The 27,064-nt window shown below is 35.6% G+C and overlaps 1 protein-coding gene across 4 annotated transcripts; it reads right to left on the bottom strand.

Moving 5' to 3' along the window:
* Nucleotides 1–6,812: 6,812 nt before the first annotated feature.
* On the bottom strand, nt 6,813–26,107 carry LOC131942297 (neuroglian). Of its 4 annotated transcripts, none has more exons than XM_059302092.1 (15): nt 25,986–26,107; nt 15,395–15,526; nt 14,646–14,751; nt 14,020–14,228; nt 13,727–13,906; nt 13,460–13,597; nt 12,993–13,089; nt 12,678–12,886; nt 12,287–12,445; nt 12,005–12,148; nt 11,415–11,526; nt 10,790–10,992; nt 10,317–10,448; nt 9,413–9,491; nt 6,813–9,029 (listed from the first exon to the last, which is right to left on the bottom strand). In XM_059302092.1, the coding sequence occupies exons 2-15, from the start codon at nt 15,468–15,470 to the stop codon at nt 8,828–8,830; spliced, it is 2,046 nt and encodes a 681-aa protein (XP_059158075.1). In that variant the 5' UTR covers nt 15,471–15,526; nt 25,986–26,107; the 3' UTR covers nt 6,813–8,827. The 4 variants fall into 4 exon arrangements, with proteins under 4 accessions (XP_059158075.1, XP_059158078.1, XP_059158076.1 ...); XM_059302095.1 differs by lacking the exon at nt 25,986–26,107 and adding an exon at nt 25,315–25,465; XM_059302093.1 differs by lacking the exon at nt 25,986–26,107 and adding an exon at nt 25,111–25,252.
* Between the last annotated feature and the right edge of the window lie 957 nt (nt 26,108–27,064).

Raw genomic sequence — 27,064 nt, forward strand, 5'->3', positions numbered from 1 at the left:
AACGAGTAAAAAGCAGAAAATCAAAAGAGCTTAGAACAGTGAGCTCCATCGAACCCGAGAGGTTCGGTAATTCAGTCTCAGGGCTTCAGCGGAGGTCAAGACACACACCCGACTCATAGGATTCACGATCGGATTTTGTCAGTGTGGACGATACAACTATTGAGGAGGGTTCGGTGATTGCGAATATGAAACTGGTGGGGTTCGGTACTCCAAAAATTAAAGACCACTGCGTTAGAGTGTATTTTGTAGAAGGTGCAAGCCTTATTTGGTCTACTTTTGGTCGTGTCTTTAGAACAATTTCGATAATAGTAGGCCAATATTGCAATTTTGAATTATCAGTTAGGTTGAACAAAGTAATAATCAGTACAATATACTAATTTTCTTTTCTCTTAAAATTTTGGCAAAGAGTGTCGCTTCCCATCCACCCGCTCCGACAGTCTGCTATTTTTAATGATCGGATAGCGATACAAGAATCCGTTATATTTATTTTTCTTTAATGCAATTATCCAGGCAAGATGTAATGCAATCAAATAAAAGTATCTGATCTCTCACGATCAAGTTCAGAGAATCGTAAGAATCGTACAAAGAACTAGTCACGTTATTACTTAGCAAAACTTGGACCGTCTTGGACAAAAATGGTAGAGCGAATTTTAAACGTCACTAACTCTTTTTTATGTTCCACAATCGTCTAATACGCTTTAGTTCAATGGGTTTCTTTTCTAAGTGCTATCGGTTATTTATTCCTTACTCCGGTGTGAATTTTTCCGATTTTAGTCTTCGAAAAAGCGCCCCCCCCCCCCCACCAAGGAAAGCTGGAAAGCGGTTTTTCCGGTCACTATTTCTTAAGGATATACGTTTTACAGTTACAACATCAAGGGAAAAAAACAGTTAAATCAGTATGCAAGGACTCTCAGCCGTTAAATTTCTTTACTTTGACTGTTTATAATTCAAAACTGCAGCTTAAAATGAACTTTAAAAAAATGTTCTACCCCTTTTCAGGGCTTTTGGCGCCCCCATAGGGTCGGCGCCCGGGGCGGCCGCCCTCCCCGCCCTCCCCTAGCTACGCCTCTGCCGCCCCCCCCCCCCCCCCCTCTCCGAACGAAATTGAATTTATAAAGAAAATATATACTTTTAACAGTGTCTGCCTCCACCCCCGGAAATTTCAGTCCACTCCGCCCCCCCCCCCCCCCGAAAATTTCAAGCCCCCCCCCCCGTAGAAAAAGTCTGAAAGAAACGCTATCTGCTCTCCCTACGAATAAAACAATAAACCATGTATATAGTTCTCTAGATATTATATAACAAAAACATAATTTTAATTTACTCCCCTATCTATATAACGGTATATATTATTTTACACAACACACCCTTTATTTTATCCAAGTTTCAAGGAAATTTCTTAAATTGTCACTCATGTCAACTTCCTCATCCAAGCGTTTTAAGTCAAGTTGTTTGCTAAACTAAGAATAAAGAAAATCAAAGCCAGTGACGCGTGGTATGCTCTATGACACCCCAACACGAATAACGGTATTAACGTAAAATATAGTATTGCTCTATAACACCCCGACACTGAATAACGGTATTAACAGAATATAAAAGAATACAAATTCGTACCAGTTCGTGTTACACAATATTTGCATAATCCCATGATAGTGTGTGTGTGTGTGTTATTCAAACGTTACGCTTCACTTATTTAAAAAAAAAAACATCTCCTCAACTTACTTGTAGGTTTTCTTGTTCGTTTTGTTGTTTTTGTTTGTTTGTTTTTAACTGTTTTTTCTAAAACTCTTGACATGTTTAAAGTTACCCACCCACACCTTTGTAGTCACCTGGTCTTGATGGACACAGCTAGAGACACAAACTAGATCTTGTTAGATGCCTTCTCTACATGTGAATCTACCTTGACCAAGGTCCAGTGATCTCTCTACATGTGAATCTACCTTGACCAAGGTCCAGTGATCTCTCTACATGTGAATCTACCTTGACCAAGGTCCAGTGATCTCTCTACATGTGAATCTACCTTGACCAAGGTCCAGTGATCTCTCTACATGTGAATCTACCTTGACCAAGGTCCAGTGATCTCTCTACATGTGAATCTACCTTGACCAAGGTCCAGTGATCTCTCTACATGTGAATCTACCTTGACCAAGGTCCAGTGATCTCTCTACATGTGAATCTACCTTGACCAATGTCCAGTGATCTCTCTACATGTGAATCTACCTTGACCAAGGTCCAGTGATCTCTCTACATGTGAATCTACCTTGACCAAGGTCCAGTGATCTCTCTACATGTGAATCTACCTTGACCAAGGTCCAGTGATCTCTCTACATGTGAATCTACCTTGACCAATGTCCAGTGATCTCTCTACATGTGAATCTACCTTGACCAATGTCCAGTGATCTCTCTACATGTGAATCTACCTTGACCAAGGTCCAGTGATCTCTCTACCTACGAGTCTACATTAACAAAACTAACATATGCCTTGTAAAAACCCGATATTGATTCTCAAACAACAGGGACGTTTTATTGAATGTATCGGTTAAAATAACTACATTGACAATTATGTTATATTGATTTCTCTTTCGGCGTCTTTGTATATCGGCAACTACTGATAGTTAATTAGTTCAAATTTGAAACGAATGTTATTTTTGTGTACGTCTATCTTAAAATATTATGTGTAAAGTTCTATTACTTATTTCATGTCGAACACATAAGTTTGTCTATTTAGATTTCAAAAATATGTTTGAGTTTTTGCTGCCGTTGTCCATCCTATGGTACTACCAATAGCGACAGAAACAAACTTTACACAAATATAATGAACCGATTAGGTTGCCTAGTTTGAAATAGCCAAATTTATGTTTTCATCCAGAAAAATAAGATAATTTCGACACTTTTTCTTTAGCTTTACCTCATAATAAACTAAAACTTAACCCCCCTTATTTTTTAACCTGAACTTTTAAAAAAAATGAATTCTAGCGTCATGTGGGCCGGTGCTAGAATTGACCAGTGTGTTGAAGAACAAGATATGGCAACCATTATCGGAAATGTTGACATAGTAATGGATAAGCACAAAATATTTCAGGGGCGATAGGACGAGTTATCTAATACTCCCAGTCAGACACAAACGTAAACCCCGCCTGCGTGCACGGAATAAAATCTCAAATCCCTTCCAATATATTTAGACCTGGATTAACCCTCCACAACCCAAACCAAATCACTCCACGAGTGTGCATCTAAAACAATAATAATACAGGGCTCATGGGTTAACAAGGGCGGAAATTAGCGAGAGGTGCTCCATCTCTCTTAACTGAATCTGTCCAATCGAATCCTGTAATAACTAACACGCCATTCCCCCGGAGATGTGCATCTTTGTCACACTCACGCAACTAGAAGCAACTGAAAGAAAATAAATTAATAAAAGCCCAGTACACACATCACGGGTGTAGCAGAAATTATGGGTTTGTAGAAAATATCAAATGATACAAACAAGATCAAATCAGGATACGAAACAAATCAAGAATGCCCAGTAGCTAAGGCGGACATTGCGTGATTACACTTTAGTTAGGTTTCGGTTCTGAAAGTGGAGCTACTGTAGGCAGTACATGTAGGCCGTATCACACTTAATGTCTTTCCTATACGTCGTATAAGATAAGGGCAGACAAAATGGTTATCTCAAGTGACAAGTAAAACAGAGTGGGGGAAGGGTGCTGTTCGGTGCAGAGGCGTCGCAAGGCGGGGGCGGTGGGTGCGCGCCGCAACGGGTGACACCATGGGGGGGGGGGGCTGACACTAACTGCAAAAATTTATAGGTGGATTAAAATAATGTGTGGCTAATTCACACCATTTGGCAAAATCGGAGGGAGGGGTCACCAATTGCAACAATATATATAGGCCATCGTAGGCCAGACTACTTTCTCCGGTGGGCGGGGGTGGAAGAGCAGCTCCCCCCCCCCCCCCTCACCCCACCCGAAGAGATTCATGGGAGAAACTCTGGTGCAGTTGTTCCTAATTTAAATTTGCTTTTTATTATTAATGATGTTGATTAAACGACATTAAATAATTACAAGATATATTTTAATCACAATATTTTCTAACCATGGCCTTGACCTATAACTGAAAACATCAATTCCTTTTAAAAGTATCTTACTTTACCCGTTTCATTTGTCGAGGCCTGAGAACAGATGAACTCTACTTCATCTGAGACGCGTGCATTCTGATCTGAAAAGAACTTTTTTTTTACTTCAATCGGGGAAATGGGAAATGTCCATTTTGTTTTACCACTGCCCTTTTTTGCTAACTAATCAAACCGCTCACTGCGCCAACCTCCTTGCTCCACATCTGGGTGTAAGAAAAGATTTCATTGAAAGAAAATGTAAACAGTGGACACACAAACCTCACGTACGTCTAACTTTGGCGTTTCCTTGTGGAGAGGGTATTCGAATACTTAGCTATTCATACTAGTACAGGTGATAATCGAATACTAAGCTTTTTAACGCTGTTTACAATGGGATTTTTCAGGTAAAAACTGACCCTCAAAACTACCTTTCATCATTGTATACTAGATGAAAGACTGTATTTACCTCTTTCATTGTTTTTTTTTTCAATAGGACCCAGCAGTATGTAAGGATGTGTGCGTCCGCCCTAGGAGTATGTCGACAAATACGTTTTAAACTCACACTATCTACAGTGGGGTTTGGGGTAAGAGAATTTTCCGCGAGCGCCGTTCTCTAATAGGTAACTTTTTAGCAACTCCCTAATAGTAAGCCAGTAGTAGGCCAATAGGTAAATTTGTGCTAGGCTCGCCCAGCAAGTACTCCTGCGCTTTGTCATCAGGCCTGTATTTTGTTTATTGTCTCTCTAGAAATACCCCGGTACTTTCATAACCTGGCGCCCCTACTGTTGGTACAGCCAGAGGCGTAGCGAGGGGGGGGGGGGCGGGGGTGCTGACCGCACCGGGTGACACCATTTAGGGGGGTGACACCAAGGCAAAAAGTAGTAAAATATAGAGATAAATTTGAGGGGGGGGTGCAAATCGAAAGTTTGAGGGGGGGCAGTAGCGTAGCGAGGGGGGGGGGCGTGGGGGGACATATATCCCCGGGCGCCGACCTTAGGGGGCGCCAAAATGTGTTGGAAAAATAAATTGAAAGGTTGAGGGGATGCAAATTGAAAGTTTGAGGGGGGATGCAAATCAAAATCTTGAGGGGGGTGCAAATCGAAAGTTTGAGGGGGGGGGGGGTGCAAATCGAAATCTTGAGGGGGGTGCAAATCGAAAGTTTGAGGGGGAGGGGTGCAAATCGAAAATTGAAAGTTTGTCCCCGGGAAGAGTCGCTACGCCTCAGGGGGGGGGGGGGGACACCATTAAGTACCGCACCGGGTAACACCCGACCTCGCTACGCCACTGGCTGTATACAACAACTACACTATTAAGCGGTGTCATCTACATTGCTGATGTTGATTGCACTGGCCACCATATTCATTTATAAAATAGATTAACTAGTTAAACCCGTGGTTCTTAACCTGTATTCGATCGAACCCCAGGGGGTCGGGGAGACAGTCGCGGGTTTAGGCGGATGTTATTGGTACCCCCAAAAAGGTAAAGAACCCCGGAGTTACACTAAGCTTCGGAAATACGTTGAGCTTGAAAACAATGTTCAAGCCCTACAAAAATAATCATGTAGACTAGCCAATGCAATCAGACTGCATTACATTAATCTATGAGCAGTCTAAAAATATCTTTTCAACAATAGCAATTAGTTTAATTAACTAATTAACTAATGTTGGACTTCGGATGCATTGCTAGTTAATTCAGTTAATTCATAGTCACGAATTATTCTTGGGTTTGACCTGCTTGCTTTGGATAGCTTTGTTTAATGTCTGATTTAGACAGACTGGTTTATTGTCTGCCTTTTATAGAGTGGTTTGTCTGCTTTTAGACAGACTGGTTTGTTGTCTGCTTTAGATAGACTGGTTTGTCTGCTTTAGATAGACTGGTTTGTTTGTCTGCTTTAGATAGACTGGTTTGTCTGCTTTAGATAGACTGGTTTGTCTGCTTTAGATAGACTGGTTTGTTGTCTGCTTTAGATAGACTGGTCTGTCTGCTTTAGATAGACTGGTTTGTTTGTCTGCTTTAGATAGACTGGTTTGTTTGTCTGCTTTAGATAGACTGGTTTGTTTGTCTGCTTTAGATAGACTGGTTTGTTGTCTGCTTTAGATAGACTGGTTTGTTTGTCTGCTTTAGATAGACTGGTTTATTGTCTGCCTTTTATAGAGTGGTTTGTCTGCTTTTAGACAGACTGGTTTGTTGTCTGCTTTAGATAGACTGGTTTGTTTGTCTGCTTTAGATAGACTGGTTTGTCTGCTTTAGATAGACTGGTTTGTCTGCTTTAGATAGACTGGTTTGTCTGCTTTAGATAGACTGGTTGTTTGTCTGCTTTAGATAGACTGGTCTGTTGTCTGCTTTAGATAGACTGGTTTATTGTCTGCTTTAGATAGACTGGTTTGTTTGTCTGCTTTAGATAGACTGGTTTGTCTGCTTTAGATAGACTGGTCTGTTGTCTGCTTTAGATAGACTGGTTTGTCTGCTTTAGATAGACTGGTTTGTTGTCTGCTTTAGATAGACTGGTTTGTCTGCTTTAGATAGACTGGTTTGTCTGCTTTAGATAGACTGGTCTGTCTGCTTTAGATAGACTGGTTTGTCTGCTTTAGATAGACTGGTTTGTTGCCTGCTTTAGATAGACTGGTTTAATTACCAGCACACAGTTTTGGTTGGACTGTAACATCAGCTGTTTAAAATAACCCAGCAAGCTACAGAAAAATTATTTTTGTATAAAGCTTTTATTGCTAGAAAAATATGGCAAAACATGTGCTAAGGTTGCCTCCAGTAGACAAAAACAACACAGAAATCAGGTGATTAATGAAGCAGAAAATGAGAAATCTGTCATTCACTTTTAGAAAATTAACATCTATTGACGTCTATGGATAATAATTCATAAGCTATTTCACATACTTAAGAAATGTAAAGCCACATGGTAAAAATTGCTATTTCTAAACTAAAAAATAATGTTCTAGCTTTTCAAATAAAAGCTAATGTGCCTTGATAAATAAGTATAATTTTTAACAAATCAATTTAATTTTAAGTAACATCAATTAGAAATGGATTCAGTCGGTAGATTAATATGATAAAGCAAGTAACAGTACAAGATTAAAACTAAGCAAGGTACATTCATATATCAAAATATTGGTTTGCTGTACATGTATATTCATGTCTGATAAAATTGTTGCTATTCTCTACATACTACAAATCATGGATATAAATTAGAAAAAAAAAAACGTTTTATAAAAACAACCTATGGCAAGCCAGTCTAACACCTTTCACACATGTATGTAGAAAAGTTGACAAAAAAAAAAACAAATAAAATATACTCTATATACATGGAGGGCCTACAATTAGACTTGACTTGCCAGAACTGTCAACTAGGTTGTAAAGTGACCTAGAATGACATACATATATAAGGGAGATTTTCCCAAAATAGCTAAATTTTCATGATAAATTGTCTATATATATATAAATGTACAGAAAAACATAATGGAACATTCTTAACTTTTGCACCTACTTTCTATCTAACAAACACATTCATCTGAAGTTAAAATTAAACTATGAAAATATTTGAATACTTTAAAGTCATGTAGCAATTGATTTTGCAGGCTTTTTAAAAGAATAATCTTTGGGAGTTTTAACAATATATTATGATTCAACAATTTTAAAAAAAATAAGTTTCTGGTGCATTACATCATAAATATATAGGTAAACTTTTATGTTTTATTAATCCACAATTCAAAAACTAATTTTAAAAAGTATTTTTTTTAGTCTGAATTTCACTGTTACTGTAATCATAATCTTTCTTTCATGTGGACAAAATAACAATTGCAACTAATAGGTTCAGCTGCATAGTCAAGTAAAAAAAAACATTGTTATTCAATTGTTTTAACAATATAATTAAATGAATGAACTTGTTCCTAGTCTGGATATAAAGTGCAGCTGTCTTACCATACTTATCGCATTACTGAGTACTATCTAACAATAAAAGATTTTTTAAATTTTTACAAAAGAATTTTTTTATTTTGGTTTTTAAAATAGAAAATTTTAAAAAAGAAAACAATTTTACCTAATTTTCACAGAAGAATCAATCAAGTAGTTATATTTTAGAAAAAACAAAAAAACAACCCCAATGATTACATGCTTTAAAAAATGTATGACAAACTTTACTGGAATGTTGTATTAAATATAGAACTGCGATTGTAGGTAAGTGGATGAACAATTAACACACTCAAGTAATAGACACCTTTATTTACAAGCCCAACATTTATCCCTAATGAAATATTATGGGAGATGAGAACAAGTCTTAGTATTATTGACCCAAGGATTAGAGCTGAATGAAAAACAAAAGCCTTAAAACTTACAAGGATAATAATCATTAAAAATACATTTTGTTGGTACTATACAAACAAAAGGTTCTATTTATAGCAGTCAAAACTAGGCCAGAATAAATGTTTAATAAAACAAATTATAAAAATAGAATAAAATCGTAATCAAGATTTATCTAACCACAATGTATTAAAATTTTAAATTTTGTTAGCATTTAAAAACCAAAAAAAAAGAGAAATGAAAATTAATTTTTCTTAAACTTCTCAAAAAGTGAGCAAAATTTGACCTTTAGATATGTTAGAACTGTTACCAGTATAAGATATCAGTGACTTATATAAGTATTCAATATTTTAGATTTCTGTAAAAATTTCACCTATAACATTTCTATAATAATGTCTGAAAACTTCATATTTTAGACTCATTTGTCTTTTGACGTTGTCCCTCTTTTTTCTGATAAATTCCAATAAATGATCCATCTTCATTAAAATGGGTATCATCTTCATCTCCATAAGAACCCAGACTTTCATCTTCTCCCACCATTGGAACATCATCATACTCTAAGTCCACCCGTGGCTTTTTGTCAGGGAACTCATAATCATCATGGAGGCTGCAGAAATACAACATGATTTATCAACTAAAGCTACTTGGATAGATCAAATACATGATTTATCAACTAAAGCTACTTGGATAGATCACATCAAATACAACATGATTTATCAACTAAAGCTACTTGGATAGATCACATCAAATACAACATGATTTATCAACTAAAGCTACTTGGGTAGATCACACCAAATACAACATGATTTATCAACTGAAGCTACTTGGATAGATCACATCAAATACAACATGATTTATCAACTAAAGCTACTGAGTTAGATCATGCCAAAGTACAATATGCATTTTGTAGTAGGAGAGATCACATGAGCCATTTCTGTTCCAATATTAATGTTGAGCCATATTACTTGGAAATAAGTTTTGGTTACTTACGGTCTGGAGTAGTCATTAAAACCTTTGTCTTTCAACTCTTTTTCTGGGTCTAAACCAGCACCGGTTTCTTTCTTGTCAACTAAAAAGATAATTGAAAAATAAAATGTTAACAATTTTTCAAAACAAATTAAAACTCACAACAAAATAGAAAGTTATTATGTTACATTTTTGTAAATGCCATTAACACTAAGTTGTTTGCTTCACTACAGATGGGATAAAAGTTTCAGCCTAGTTGATTGTTTAAATGGGTACATATTGCTTTGTTAATTATCTAATACCTTCAGAAATAAAACATCATTGATCATGCTAGGAAAAAACTTTTAAGGTTATGACAAGAAAGGTTTGGAATAATTTAAGCATGAGGGACTTATGACACAAAGTTAGGCAATATACAAATATAGGACAAAGAATGGCTAGAGGGTCAGACATAATTGAAGTTCAGCTGACCAAGTGTTAGGAGTTGGTCAGAGTTAGCACAGTTGGAAAAAGATAGCGTAGTTGGTCAGTCTAGGGAGTAGGACACAGTATAATGTTGGAGTTAGAGTAGAGATAGGAATAGTTTGATGTATGCATATATATGAATAAACTGTAATATTATTTTAACTTAGCACTGTGTAATGCTGCAAAGTTGAGAATTCTACAGGCCATAACAAAGCTGAAGAAGGAAGATGATCCCCTAACACATATATTATAAAACCTTATAACACTGAAAACTCGGTGACCAATAGTGTTGTACAATGGTGTAACACTTTAACTAGTATGGAAACAAAGAATAATATTAATGATAACTTTCTGTAATAGCTTAGATGTTTCATTCTCACTAGCTAAGGACTTGAGTTAAGATTTTTTAAATTGCAGATATGAAAAATCCATAAAAGAAAATGTGTATTTTAATAAAACTTACCATTGTAGTCACCTTCTTGCTTCTTTCTACAGACCACACAAATAATAATAATAATGACGATGATGAGGAAAATTATTCCAATGATTAAACCAATGATCCACATGTCAAATCCAGCCTCAGCAACTACTGGTACTGGAGGGTAAAATATGGTAACACTTGAGTTAGGTAGTTGAAAATATGCTTGTAAACCAATACATTCTCATTCATTTTATAGTTTGAAAATTATCTTACATTAATGGAGCAATTACAAAAAGATTTAAAATGCAATGTCTAAGCTTAATGGTAAGCTTGATGTTCTTAATAAATTAATTTTATCTCACTAAAATGTTTAAAGTAAGCTTGATGTTCAATAAAACAATCTTATCTCACTAAAGTAAGCTTGATGTTCTCAATAAAACAAATCTCACTAAAGTAAGCTTGATGTTCTCAATAAAACAAATCTCACTAAAGTAAGCTTGATGTCACACACTTACCAGGGACAGTAACAACAGGTTTAAACTTGGTTATCACGTTAATGTCTATTATTTTTGAGTCATGTGAATGATACAAAGTGACTCTGTATAGCCCCCCAACTTCCTTGAACTGGTCTTCTGACAGCTCACTAGTGTTGATGGCCCTTTGTTTGACAAAAGGTATCTGTTCCAGGTTATCATACACTGTACCATTGTGTTCCCATCTGTAAGTAAATCACTACATTTTAAAGGTTGTTTTTTTTTTCTAACAAATATAATTTTATTATTATATAATTAAAGAGAGCTGAGCTGATTTAATCGATTGAGTCAATCATATTGCTACTATCCCTATTTCACCACTTGACTTAATCATATTGCTACTATCTTGATTTCACCACTTGACTTAGTCAATCATATTGCTACTATTCCTAAGCTGACTTGACCCAAACAAAGTACATATAATTTCCTAGAGCAGAATTCCTGTCTGTGGCTAACTGAAATTTTTAAAGGTTTAATTAACTATTTGATACAACAGAAATAAAATATCTCTATAATTCTTAACAAAACTATGTAATGTAATATTTAAGAATAATTGTTGTCAGAGATTTAAAAATATATTTTTAATCTTAACATTAAAATAACCCACTTCTGTTTGAGGGTCATTGAAGGGTCAGTTGTTGCAGTTACAGCAAGGTCAATAACATCTCCATGCTCTATTTCTTGTGGTGTCACTGGCTGTTGTATAACTTTGATTGGCACTAGACAAAATTTACAATTTGTAATCCAAAAGAAATGCACAGAGAATTGAAACATTAAAAAAAAAAAACTTAGAGAGTAGCATAAAAATACAGAGCATAAATGTGTTATTATGTAAACTATTTTTTGACTGATAAATGATATTTTTACAGCCAGCTCAAGAAAAGATTACAACTTACATTCTTATAAAGAAAAGATATCACCTTACATTCTTACAGCAAGCAAAAGTAAAGATTATAATCAACTTACATCCTTACTGACAGATACAGAAAAGATTACACCTTACATTCTTATAAAGAAAAGATTACACCTTACATTCTTATAAAGAAAAGATTACAACTTACATTCTCATAAAGAAAAGACTACAACTTACATTCTTATAAAGAAAAGATTACACCTTACATTCTTACAGCAAGCAAAAGAAAAGATTATAATCAATTTACATCCTTTCAGAGAGATACAGAAAAGATTACGACTTACAGATAACTGTTAAACATCCATCCCCCCAGATCCCTCCTTCAGAGTTTTCAACGTAACACTGCAAGCAGAGAATATCTGTATCTTTCTTCACATTTTTTACTGTTAGCTTTCTGTAGCCATCTGATGCCACATATTTGTTTGGATCTAAATGAAAATTTATGTTTTAATTCAAACCTTTTGTTAAAAAATGGAAATCAAATAATACAGATGTAGATCTATATATAAACAAGAAATGATGGACATAGAGAAAAACTATTTTCCCATTCCTACCCAAGTACCCACCTGTATGTGAACCTCTACGTATGCCATTGATATACCAAATGGGTTCTCCTGGTTGCTGTTCTGACTGAACTGATTTTGCATTACAGTTAAAAACCGCATCTTTTCCTTCCGGAACAATTATATCACTAGGTGAGCCACCAGCAACAAACATTGGTGGACCTTAGGAAAGAACAAATATATATTAAAATGTTTGAAATCTTGATGAATTGTGGACCTTAGGAAAGAACAAATCTATATTAAAATGTTTGAAATCTTGATGAATGGTGTCAAGATTATATTTTTTATTAATGGTTTGTAACACTACAAATCTTAAGTTATTCAAACAGAAATGGAGTATATTGACAAACTGACATCATTTTGTAAAAGTAAATGGAAGAATAAAATACTTTACCAGTGACGTTTAAAAACACATCTTCTTTTTTTGATGTACCAGCACCATTGCTTGCTTCACACGTGTACACCTTTTCATCATCTTCTGCAACTCTGTCTATTGTCAAGACACGATTTTCATGAGCAAACCCAAATTTAGCTGTAGTCTGAATCTGAGTTCCATTGTCAAAGTACCACTTGATGAGTGGAAGATTCTGACTTTGTGGATCACTAGATACGTGTGGAATTGAATTAATAAATATAGTTTTAAAAAATGTAAAGTAATTTACAGAATTACTACTTTTGTTACTAAAGTAATTTTTAGAAGAATACTTACAATCCAGAAAACATGCATTCCAGCTTGGCAGAGAGGTAGAGTTTAACTTTTACTGGACTGTTACTGTACATACGTTGGGGGGCTATTTGCTGCGGGTCTGAGAACATTTCACTCAATTACTTTAAGAAACAATATTTTTATTTAAAATTACTTTAAGAAACAATATTTTTATTTAAAATTACTTTAAGAAACAATATTTTTATTTAAAATTACTTTAAGAAACAATATTTTTATTTAAAATTACTTTAAGAAACAATATTTTTATTTAAAATTACTTTAAGAAACAATATTTTTATTTAAAATTACTTTAAGACACAATATTTTAATTTAAAATTACTTTAAGAAACAATATTTTTATTTAAAATTAATTTTAAGTATACATTATATTGAATAAATCTTCAGAAAATAGTCTCTTATTTTTATCTGAGCAAGAAATATGCTAGAAATTAATAAGGTATAAAACTTACTTGGTTCAGAAATGACTTTTAAAAATTTCTTGTTGGCACTTAGTCGGATCAAAGAAAGGCCTTCTATTGAAACACCACACTTGTAGCCTTCTACTAAATTTGTGTCTGTCGTTTTCACATAGGTGAAGTGAAGATTGCCTAAGAATAAAATGTTATGTTATATTGAAATCACTAGTTTAAAAAAATATCCAAACTGAAATTTACCCTCAATGCTAAAAAGATTTTTTTAAACTTCTAAGATTACTAAAACTTTTGCATTTAACTTACCCTCATGATCAATGAAAAGGCGGCCATTATCTTTATTCACTTCTTTAGTATCTCTACCAATGTACCAATTAAAAGTAATTGTGCTTCCAACAATATCTCCTTTCTTATCACACAACAACACTTGATAAGAATTGGCTGTGGCTGTTAAAGTTTTTTCCTCATCAGAAAAGTCATCAGCTCCTGATTGAAGTGGAAAAATATACAAGTTAGGTCACTTTGGGAAAGTCAAAGTACTTAATTAATTAGCCAATTAGCACAAGTTTTTAAAACGTATGACACAAATTTGAACCTACTTGAACGGTACACTGTGACTGGGGGAGAAAAACTAACAGCTTTTATCTTTCCCTCATTGAACTCATTTGATGCCTTGCAGATGAAAGTGCCTTCTTCTCTTTCTGTGAAATCAGCTAATTGAAGAGTTCCTGTAGCACTGTCAACATAGACTGGCTGAGAGGAATCTGTTGTTATATCTGTGTCACGGCCAACTTGAAACCAGCTATACCTGGAAGACATTGTTTGATACATTCCATCAGATTTAGTACTTCAACTGCTGAGTCAATTTAAAAGCAATTAGTTGATACATTCCATCAGATTTAGTACTTCAACTACTGAGACAATTTAAAAGACATTGTTTGATACATTCCATCAGATTTAGTACTTCGGCTGCTGAGTCAATTTAAAAGAAATTGATACATTCCATCAGATTTAGTACTTCAAGTAACTGCTGAGACAATTTAAAAGAAATTGTTTGATACATTCATGAACTCAATCAAACATATATAATAACTAATTCAGATGAATTTAATCAACATACTTAATTACTGGTTCAGATGCAACTCAAACATACTTATTTATATGGTTCAGATGAATCAAACCAACATATACTTAATAATGGTTCAATTGACTTGAATCAACATACTTAATGACTGGTGTCCCTGAAGCCACACATGGCACACTGAATTTGCTTGTGGTTGAATAAAAAACTTTTGGAGCTTCTGGACTAGTGATATCTGGTGGTTTACGTACTGCAAGAAAAAAGATAAACATGTACTGAAGAAAAATATACACAATTACGTACTGCAAGAAAAAAGATAAACATGTACTGAAGAAAAATATACACAATTACGTACTGCAAGAAAAAAGATAAACATGCACTGAAGAACTGAAGAAAATATACACAATTACGTACTGCAAGAAAAAAGATAAACATGCACTGAAGAACTGAAGAAAATATACACAATTACGTACTGCAAGAAAAAAGATAAACATGCACTGAAGAACTGAAAAAAATATACACAATTACGTACTGCAAGAAAAAAGATAAACATGCACTGAAGAACTGAAGAAAATATACACAATTACGTACTGCAAGAAAAAAGATAAACATGCACTGAAGAACTGAAGAAAATATACACAATTACGTACTGCAAGAAAAAACAAACATGCACTGAAGAACTGGAAAAAATATACACAATTACGTACTGTAAGAAAAAGATACACAATTGTACAGAGAGTGTTAAAAAAAAAAAATTCATTCTTAAATTAACTGCAAAAAAGTTTATACATAAATGATCATAATGTATTGGTAAAAAAAAAAGACTAATAAATGTTAGGAAAACATAAATTAAAAGTGTGATTTAAGAGTTTTAGAACTAGATAAACACTTACCATCAGATGACTGTGAAAGTGATGACCTAATAAACAATTGGATGAAAAATAAAACTAATGTGACAGTGTGCTGCATGATGATCAGTATCACAACTCTGACATTACCCAGGTCCTTGCCCACTTAAGATGTGTCTGTCAGAGGAAAAAAATACATTTAAGTATTAGTTTAAAATTACATAGCAATAAACATTTAAAAAAGGAGAAAGACTAGTGTATGGCTTTAATGAAAATAAAAATGTTAAGATAGTTGATGCAGAGTATGAGAACCACATTGATGTATCAACCACATAATGATATGACAAGAACCATACCTGTATTGATGTTAAAGAGACAATGGTGTAGAAGAAACATTGATGTACAAGGAACATTGATAAAAAAAGAATATGAATGTACAAAAAACATGGGAACTTCCTATAGCGTGTTTTTGCTGTGGAATATCTACATTTAAAACAACGGAAATATTCAGCTGTTTTACCATGTAATGTAGGGAGTAAGTTAGACAATGGGAATATCCAGGAGATTTATCACTTTCGTGGTGTGTATGCCTTATTAAGACAGCTGGAATATTCATGCGATATTTCATCCTGAAGTTAGTCACTGTTCTTCTATTTGTAGAATCTATTAGGTGGTGGTTGAACAACAAGGTGTGACAGTAACGGTGCGAGAGGGGTGGCTTCCCTGTTTAATGATAGTGTATTGAAGCGTCATTAACCAAGGTACATAACTGTGACAAAGTTAACTCCGGGAGAATCTACGGCGTGCAGGTGTGTAGCAGCTAGTCATAGCGGCTGCCCCATGACCTTATTTGGCAAACAAATGTGTAGGTGCAGTAAAACTGCGCGTCGCCACCACCCGGACACACACGACTACATTATCTGCCCCTAGCGCAGCTAAGTATGAATGGTACTATTCACGCCACTAAACCAAACCCACTGGCTCTGTAGGAGCAACACAAAAAAAAACACAATGCACAATTTAAACCCACGTCTAATCTAAATAACTACCACTGGGTACTGACAACCAAACTTAAAAATTGGCTTCCAACTATTGTGGGAGGGGGTGATGATAGTGTGACTACGTGAATTAATAATGCAGCAGTAAACGGAGAAACGGTAATGCAGTTGACGAATTGAATCAACCAATCAACCAACAGGTATTTCAGAATGCTTTGGTCAGCAGAATTTGTTTTCACACGACAGGTTAGACTGTCAGTTAGAGGGTTAGACTGGGGTCATTCACACATCAAACCTTTGACATCGACATGTCAAGTCCGTTAGAGGGTTAGACTGGGGTCATTCACACATCGAACCTTATCTCTAGTATAACATCACAACATTTGGTTACACACGAACAGCCGTGCGCTGTAGGTACCAACTGTATCATTTCTTAGACATACATAAATATCAAGACGGCTTTTTTTTTTTAAACTTTAGAAATAGTATGTCCCTGCATGTCATAGTATGTCATAGTATTAGTATGTGCCTACAGACCACAATATGTGCATGTCCCTACATAACGAGACGGGAAACGCAACGATACAGAATGCGTTCTACAGACTTCAAATAGACTTATTGCTACGCCAATATCATGCAGCAAGCTAAAGATTTTTCCCCTTTTTATTCACAAAAGTAGCATCTAGTTAGTACGTTAGATCCAAAAAGTAGCATCTAGTTAGTACGTTAGATCCAAAAAGTAGCATCTAGTTAGTACGTTAGATCAAAAAAATATTTTAGAAAAGACGTTTGGAGTACCGTAGATTTAAGCATAAAGCTCAATCGCAGCAATAAAGAATCTTTATTTAGCATCTCCGTTTATATAACGGAGATGCTAAATTGGTCGTGGAAGATAATGATCTTCTCTATCAATCCTAACCAAAATAGATAGATATCCCCCCCCCCCGGTTGTCTGACCAGACCAGTATAAAGCCCTAGCCGTACTTACATTGTTACTGCCGAACTCACAACATCAATAGCTTAAATAATAATCATTAAAAAAGTTTTAAAAAACCCACGTTTTCTGATTGAACTAAAAAGTAGAAAATAAACGCTATACATCACAATAATGCAAGCGATCACTCTACTATAAGCGATCAAAAACGTGGGTCGCCGAAGTAAAAGTTATATTACTATTGATTAGATAATACTATTGACTTTTATTAGGGAGCTTATAGAGAGTCAACAGTATTAGAAACTGTAAGAAAATCACGGCGCCCCACGTTTTTGATCGCTTATAGTAGAGTGATCGCTTGCATTATTGTGATGTATAGCGTTTATTTTCTACTTTTTAGTTCAATCAGAAAACGTGGGTTTTTTAAAACTTTTTTAATGATTATTATTTTCTACTTTTTAGTCTTTGTCTGTTTGTTTGCATTAAAATCTTGCTATCGATTTTATCTTTTCACTTTTTTTGGGTAAACGAAGACAACTCGTAAAAAGACAACTCGTAAAAAGACAACTCGTAAAAAGACAACTCGTAAAAAGACAACTCGTAAAAAACACGTTGTTTGAATACGTTACTGACTAGAACACATAGATTTGAACCCGTGTCGAGTGGGATAGCAATCGTGTGCCCAACCACTCGACCATATCGTCTCCCCCAAACTGGCCTACCTCCTGTAAGTTTAAACTCGGTTCAAGCTAAATTCTCTGCCCCTAAGCCTGTGGCGACATGTGATCGTTCGCTTCACTGCGCGCGAGGTACGCGTCGCTGGTTTTTTTTCTAATGGCTAGCAGAGGAGAATTATATATATAGATTATATAGCGGTCTAAAATGCTCAATAAAATGTTTCCATTGATCAATTTAGTAATAATAACAATTGAATATTCAATGGTCATCCAAAAGAAAGCTTCCCTGAAAATTTCAGCGCGCTAGCTAACTGGGAAGTGCCAGAAATTTCGATCGCAAGATTTGATTGGAAAGACAAACAAACAGAGAAAGCAAGTTAAAGAAAACGTGGGAAAAAACAACTCACGGCAAACCGATCAAAGTGGGCCAAGTTAACGACTAATTGTTAACTTTACTAACTAAATCAATATTAAATAAAATCGGAAGAATTTGGAATCTTGGTCTTTACATAAAAAAATGGAAAACAGTTCAAAATTTTGTTTGTATCTCATTATTACACCAGTATAATCAACATTAGAGGGAAATACCAAAACATTTCGGCCCGCGAACGTTTTTTGGACCGTTTATTATAAAACCTACGCTTGACATTAGTTGCCCACCCTATATAACGATGTACAACAATTTCATATACTTCCGTCCCCTGTTTAACATAATTTTTTTTTCCGACGTCCACCACTTATATTACATAACATGTTTAGGAACACTTCACAAACAAAAGTTGGCAAAACAAAAATTAAATATTGGAACAACATAATCTTAGAGATAATCTTCAAATAAAAAGTTCAGAGATACATCTTCATATAAAAATTGAAAGCATTATTCCTTACTTTAAAAAAAAAAATGTGTTTCGTTCAACCAGTTGTGTTGAAACACATTTTTAAAAAAATAATGCTTTCAATTTTTATATGAAGATGTATCTCTGGACTTTTTATTTGAAGATTATCTCTAAGATTATGTTGTTCCAATATTTAATTTTTTTTTGTTTTGCCAACTTTTGTTTGTGAAGTGTTCCTAAACATGTTATGTAATATAAGAGAGTCTAATCCCCTGCCCCGGACACACAAAAAATTAATAGGCCTACTTTAACCATTCTTTATTCTATGAATTGCCAGTCACCGCTAACCCCCCCCCCCCCTCCCCATTACCCGAAAGAGACCCTGCAATCTATCCAAATGATTTTTTTCTAGACTAATAGCAACAAAACTACCATTTATTTATACCGGCGTCCCACTCTAGATAATAAACCGATATGCTCCTACCCCCAGTCAGTGTTATAGGATATGTATTTTATATATGCAGTGTTATAGAATTATTACGTAGTGTTATATAATATGTAGTGTTATAGGATATGTGCACGCTCCCCAAGGCGAAAACAAGTTGCTGGATTGTCCCATGACATTTAAGACACATGGAGTTGGGCAGACGTTCAACCAGTTTGTTGTTCTCCATTCAGTGCCGCTCAAGTCTGCTAGATTAACATATGAAAAGTTGGATGTGCTCGATTAAGCGATTCGTTAAATCAGCACACAGCAGAACGAGGCTACGCCGGTCCGCGACTTGCTAATCCGGTATCAGTTGCCCATTCATACACGACCCGTTCTTAGCGCGTCTTTAAGGTTCAGAGGGTAGGATGGGGGAGGGGGTTGGTGGATGACGACGCAGATGACACAAACAAGCTGCATTAAATATGGAGCACCAGACCTATTGCAAACTTTTATCGAGATCTGTTTACTGTCTCGCGGGTCATGTGACTTGAGCATCATTTGCATGGAGAAATACAACAGATATATATCACACGACAGGGGCAGTAACTAATAGCAGTTTTTATTTTCTGGCAGTCCATAGCGATACGTTCCATTTATAATTATAGGAGCGAATAGACTGATAAAATATCGTCTTGTTTCCTGAAATGATAGCTTCCAGTGTCACTGATACTGAAAGGGATAGGTCTGATGGAGTGTGCAGGCCCAGGCGGCGTTCAGATTGGGCGGTCTCCATCACAGCACAATTAACGTCATACAGGAACTCGGCAACAAACCCATACAGGACGTTATCGATTCACGTGCCATTTATAAACATAAAATGGCTGCAAGAATTTTTATGAGTAACCGTATGTTAACCGCAGCCATATGTTAGCCGGATACAAACTGAGATAAACACAAGGACCGCATCCTAAAATAAGTTAGAGAGGGGGGGGGGGAATGGAAAAGAAAGGATGTTTCAGACTTTACAGTTATTCAATCAACTGGGTATGGCCTAGGCCTTGAGATATATATATATATATATATATATACATACATATATACATATATACATACATACATACGTACATTATATATATATATATATATATATATATATATACATACATATATACATATATACATACATACATACGTACATTATATATATATATATATATATATATATATATATATATATATATATATATATATATATATATATATATATATATATATATATATATATATATATATATATAATTGATTTAACTTGAATGCCTTATTATAACAGTACGTGGACAGGATTATAATAAAATACCACGATGTTCGTCGTACAAAGAAGCGGCTTAATCCATCCTGCGTGTGCGTGAGTGTGGTTGGGTTTGATCAGAATCCTCAAAACTTGCTTTAACCTCACGTCATTGAACGACAGAAGCGCTTCAACAACTTGAAACTAACACACGAGGCAAAGCTCCCATATTTCTTCCTGCCCACTGTGGCATGTTTATTGCGGGCTGTATGATTTGACATACGGCATGTGATAGGTAGAGTTATTTATAAGATATGTGCACGTTCCCTAAGGCAAGAAAACAAGTAGCTGGATTGTTCCATGGCATTAAGGACACAAGGAGTTCAGAACATGGCACAGTAAGTGCCAACATGGAATAGTCAATGCAGGGATTAAACAGTGGTAGCATTAAATGTGCCATAGAGCTGGACACAATATCATAAAAAACTTGCCGGTTGCCGATAAAATATAGAAAACGTTGATAAAAATCGCTGCTCCAAATGATTCAAAGCAAAGTAAAGCGAGAGTGATCCCGAATATACTTATATAACACTACGGGGAATCGCAACTCGGGATATAGACAATTTTTAATTACAAACTTTTTAGAATAGAATCTCGTAGAAAAATAAGAGAATTGCGCTAACAATGTGTGTATAATAGTGCAGAATATTAGTACTGTATAAATTCATATGCGGTTTTTGAGAATTCGGAAATAGCGTAAAGTACTACTTCCGGTAAACGGAAATTAATCAAAATTTGATAGAAGGCAGAGAATTAGATCTTTTACTTTATATGTGAAATTTCATCTATCTGAAAGAGTAAATTTATAGGGTTTTGAAAAACCAAAAGTAGAATATGTTCCACTTCCGGTTACCGGAAATCGCTGAAAAGTTGATACCTATCTACACATTTGATACATTACTTATATATGCAATGTCATCAACCTAGATGTAACGGTACTCAAGTTACCCTGTTCACAGACACACATCCACAAAAAGACAAACGCCACGGACAAAATTTCAACACTATGCTTTTCCGACTCAGGGAGGTGTAAAACATCGAGATTTCTAAAAATCTCGAAAAATCTCGATTTCGACTTTTTGCACGATTACAATACTACCTTCTCGTATACGAGAAATAAAATCAAACGGCCGTCGTGTAAAATGCCTCTAGTATGTACCAAATTCCCACCACAAGTTACAGCTAAGGGGAATTACGTCAATTATTGGCTGCAATAAACGAAAGTGACATATACTACAGCGTGTAGGTTTTCATGTACTACATTTTGCAGGTTTACATATACTACAGCGTGTAGGTTTTCATGTACTACAGCTTGCAGGTTTACATATACTACAGCGTGTAGGTTTTCATGTACTACATTTTGCAGGTTTACATATACTACAGCGTGTAGGTTTTCATGTACTACAGTTTGCAGGTTTACATATACTACAGCGTGTAGGTTTTCATGTACATGAGTATAAAAGGTTTTAAACATCTACCCGCACGCTAATACTTTGAGATATAGACTAATTAAACATGAGTGAAAATACTTTGAAGAAATAATGAACTACTCACCAGAAGAATAACATTTTGGAGGAAATAGAGCACACCATAGGTATAAAAAATTGGAAGAAATAAAGACACACCATAGGTATAACGGCTTGGAAGAAATATCGACACATCATAGGTATAACACATAGGAAGAAATAAAGACACCATAGGTATAACAAATAGGAAGAATTATCGACACACCATAGGTATAACAAATAGGAAAAAATGACACCATAGGTATAAAAATAAGAAATAACGACACACCATAGGTATAAAAAATAGGAAGAAACTAAGGTTCAACTCACCAGCATATTGCGCTAAATGAACAAGTGACCGGAAGTATTTTTTACAGTCATATGACGGACGTATCGTGACGGATTGACAAGCGGTAATTCCCGCGAGTCAATAAAAGCTACACTGAAACACAATTACCCCGTGACGATATGGGCTGATCCTGCTGTCGTCTGCCTGACATGTGCTCACAGTGGGGATAAAACACGGACATTAACCCACGTTATCCCTGTCCGTTGGGAGAACGTAGCGCCGTATTAATCCATCTTTTATTTAGCTAGATAAGTCGTGTGATGGTGGTACGAGCGGATAATTCTGTTCATCCTTATTCCAACATACCGGCAGAATGCAGCGTTGATTCACTCAATCACCGTTATGTCTCCGCTGGGTTAAATAACCATCTGGGATGATCAGGACAATGACTCAACGTCCCACTTTTTGTACAAAGAAAAACTTCTCAGAGACAGACAAGAGAGCTGACTCGCAATGACAAGTTAGACGACGACAAAGGATTTTTTAAACCACGACAAATCGGGGGGAAATTAACATACAAAAGGAAGTTGAACGTTGTTAAAGTCAGACAGTAGCACAGTTGTGTTGCAGCTTCTAACACTGATCACAACAATCGATATGTAATTCTGCACAATGTCAACTTGCCTTACACACAGCCCGAGGGTCAGATCAAACAATTACCCAACATTTTTTCTTACAGCCTATCGTAAACTAATTAAGCAGAGTGTCTATCCGCGCCTCATTGGGTTTAGCCAGCACGCAACTGTTCAGTGACTAAAATAATGACACACCAAACATATCTTGTTTCGTTTGTACATGACAGCGGTATTTTTAATGTACATGTCAATGTTTGTTTTATGCTCGTCGTGTTAATACAAACAAATGACTCAGACTACGAGACTTGAAAACAAAGTGCACACACATTACTTTCTGTGAAAACTTTTTTTTTTAATTGTGAAAAAAACGTTAATTATCAACGCTGGTTTTCCCGTAATTAGATATATTTCTTATCGCATGTTTGACAGACGATTATTTTTACAGAAAAATTAGCGTAAGCGATGACGAGTGTCTAAACATTAAGACTAACCCCACGCCCTATCAACGGCCAGTCAAATAAAATATATTAATAAAGTATTCACCAATATCGATTTACGAATTTACATGGTTGGAATTTTTTCCCACTGTAAGTCTTTTTTTTAGAAATTCTTATTATACAGCCTACATTAGGATGCACCGTGTGGATTTCCCTTCCTATAAATGACAAATCACGGGAATTCTTACGCCAAAAATAGCGCGAACTGTGGATGTTTTACAGAGATAAAAGAAAACGAAAATGGAATGCGTTCGATAAACAATACATCCATTACTGTTCCACGAAAGGTGATTAAACATTACTTAATGGGTTGCTTCCCTTCAGAAACTGAAACATCAGATTCGAGTAGTTTATAAATTGTGTTTGAAACTTTAGGATTTAAAGTTTATAAAATGAAAAACAAAGTGAGCCTGGTATAAAAAAATCGTGGGCATACAATTAAGATTTAATATATTAAAGGTAAAAAAAAAATTAGACTAATTCTACAACCAAAAACACAAGACAATTTTGACCCATCCAAATACACCGAAGAACATTACACCCATTAAATCTGTAAATACACAAAAGACAGATTTAAACTGGCTGCTTTATATCCTGACTAGGTTTATAGATAAAACAAGAAAGTAAATGACATCCTGTAAATAACCATAAACTAAAAGAATTACTCATCATAAAAATGTTTCCATTTAAGTCAGACATTAAAGAAGGCCCCTAAAACTGTGTCTTTGGGATCCTGTACATACATAGTATAGAACACAAATATGTATGGATACTTTAGGCTTATATTGTACATGATACATTATTTTGTTACATAGGGGTAAGGGTTGTAACCTTTAGTGATGTTGATTTTTATTTCTGCTAAATATCTGCTGGTGGGTTAGTGGTAGGAAAACACATCTAGCTAAAAAATCTTCCTTCTAAACATAATCAAACTGAAGTGTTTTTAATGAAGGTGTAACAAAGAGCTCTCTAAAGTGACATGTGACTCTAACTACGACTAACTATGTGACTCTCTAAAGTGATGTGTGTTCCTATGTGACTCTCTAAAGTGATGTGTGTTCCTATGTGACTCTCTAAAGCCAGGTGTGTCCCTATGTGACTCTTTAAAGTGATGTGTGTCCCTATGTGACTCTCTAAAGTGATGTGTCCCTATGTGACTCTCTAAAGTGATGTGTCCCTATGTGACTCTAAAGCCATGTGTGTCCCTATGTGACTCTCTAAAGCCAGGTGTTTCCCTATGTGACTCTCAGTAGTGATGTGATTCCCAAAATGTATTTTAAAAAATCACATCTTTCTTGTGGAACCAATTGTGTGGATGATGATTCGTTCCTAGAGATTTTACAATAGATGGTGGGCATTATCTCATTATCTGTAAAAATGTTATTCAACATTTAATGGAGTTGGGTTGGGTCAAAATTTACATGAGGCAAACTAATTTTTTTTTAAACTTTTTGTAGGCCTAACTAAACTATTGTTTTATAATTGTAAACAAAAACTTAAACGGCAAACCTATTGTCAATTATTGTGAAGAAAAGCATCTTAAACAGCACTTTAGAGTAATGATTGCCAAAATAATTTTTGTTGTAAAAAGATTTTAAAAATGTAAACTTACAAGCTGTAACACCAAACAAAAGTCCACAGGTTTATAAAATTAATTCATTAAAAGTGCACTTTTACACATGTTATCTAGAAAAACAACCCACATTCTATTTTAAAATCCGGTCTCTGCTGAGCCAAGCTTTGAAATAACACAACAAAAGCAGGCCAAATACTTGACTGACTAGTGTATACCTTAGAGTTAGACTAGATTTAGTACCTTGTATGCTGAGGTTACAGGCCTGTAGTAGAGACAGTTGATTTATTTAGGCAGATGTGTCCTGTTGCTCTCCAAGTTGGGTAAATTTAACACTACACACACCAAAGGCTAAATCAGGTTTAGGTTAAGTCCTTTTAATATAATTATATGGAAAATGTGGGTAGGGACATGCCTACCTATTATTTGTAATGATGATTCATAGAAGTAGAAATGACTCGATCTAAAGAACAACAAAACAATCCCCCAGTGGAGTGGGAGGGTGGGGTTAGACGGGAACGTGTTGGAAGTTTTGTGTTATAGTGAGCCGAGGGATTGTCGCAGAACATGGACTTGGTTATCCTATACATGTTGGGGATTGAACATCAAAGTAGAACACTTCAAGTTTAAGTAACTCAATCCTTTTCTTCTACGGAACACGATGGGAACAGAGGAAACGGTTGGGGCAAGAGATTTGACACACCAGTCGCCGCTGGTTAAAAGTTCTAGATCTAGGTCAGTGTTAGATCTATAATTAGTATTAATTAGAATGGTTGAGAATGCAAGTAACAGGTGGATATCTGTTGAACTACAAGCTAGCAAAGGCTGTCACTAAAAACGGTCATTTCTGATTACACTTTTGCTCGGTGATTGTATTCTGGCCAAGAGTATCAAAAGTTGAAATAAATACATACCTTCCTCAGACTCAGGTAAGTTGTCCGGCGTCTGGATAAACTGTGTCACGCACCTCGCTGTGTCAGTATCTCCACAGTGAACCAATCAAACGACACCATTTGAGTTTTGCGACTAGAGTGACCTACACATATTAGATTTTTCTCTTAAACGAGTTCTTGTAGAGATTAGAATCAACAATATCTGTCTGGTTGGTGATAAACATTAAAAAGAATATTAATTCAGTGTTGCTTTTGTGTAGATTCCATCAATGAAACTTAATTGTTCACACAATGTTTTATCTCCGCCATTACCCATCCAGTAATGTTGTCGGTAAAGGAGAGAAAAACCGCAGAAAGGGTGGCAGGGGGCGCGAAACAGGGGCGCCAGAAAGAGTTGGGGACAAAAGTGATGCCCTTATTGAATTGATTTTAAGCTACGTTACAACTATCTAGAACTGGTTATGTATTTAAAGTTAGAACATAGACACGTAGGCCTATAGCCTGTATGACTTCACAGAACGATACATGTATAGCATTGCCATTCGAAGTACCATTAGGCTAAAATGTAATTAGTTTCTTTCAGCTTTTAAATAAATGAATACATTTTCCAAGGGGGGGGGGACACACTGGTAAAAGTAAATATTTTCTATATAAATTCCATGTCGTTCAGGGGGTGGTAGGTTTTTTCACCCCCCCCCCCCCCCCGAAAAGATGCCTGGAAGAAACTCTGGCTGTCCCCAGGGTATCACCACCCTATGACTAGGCCTATATAGGGCTTAGAGACCTCCCCTAGCTACGTCACTGTCCTCACCACCGCCACCGCCTTGTCACTAGCACTTAGCACCCTTTACACATACATACATCAGGTTACTAGCACTGTGTGTGTCGGCCTACATAGGCCTATAATTTTAACATATGCCTCATACGCGCGTACATATAAGTGATTAGGCTTTAATCAGACTAAATAGTAACGATGTTTATCTATAGTCTGTTAATAATATAGCTGGATGCAGCATTGTTTGCTCTATTGTTAGCACGTTTACATCTTGATGTCACCCACACCATCTTGTAATAATTGTCGATTTGTACTTACAAGACTA

This window comes from Physella acuta, unplaced genomic scaffold, assembly GCF_028476545.2.
Source record: "Physella acuta isolate Inbredline_101_S28 unplaced genomic scaffold, ASM2847654v3 ptg000398l, whole genome shotgun sequence".
In the NCBI taxonomy this organism is placed as follows: domain Eukaryota; kingdom Metazoa; phylum Mollusca; class Gastropoda; family Physidae; genus Physella; species Physella acuta.

Coding starts and splice junctions, on each gene's coding strand:
- LOC131942297 (XM_059302092.1), bottom strand. CDS start 15,470: ATGCAGCACACTGTCACATTAGTTTTATTTTTCATCCAATTGTTTATT. Junction 13,598..13,726: donor CCTTTTCATTGATCATGAGG/GTAAGTTAAATG, acceptor TTTTATTCTTAG/GCAATCTTCACTTCACCTAT. Junction 10,449..10,789: donor ACCTGTTGTTACTGTCCCTG/GTAAGTGTGTGA, acceptor TTTACCCTCCAG/TACCAGTAGTTGCTGAGGCT.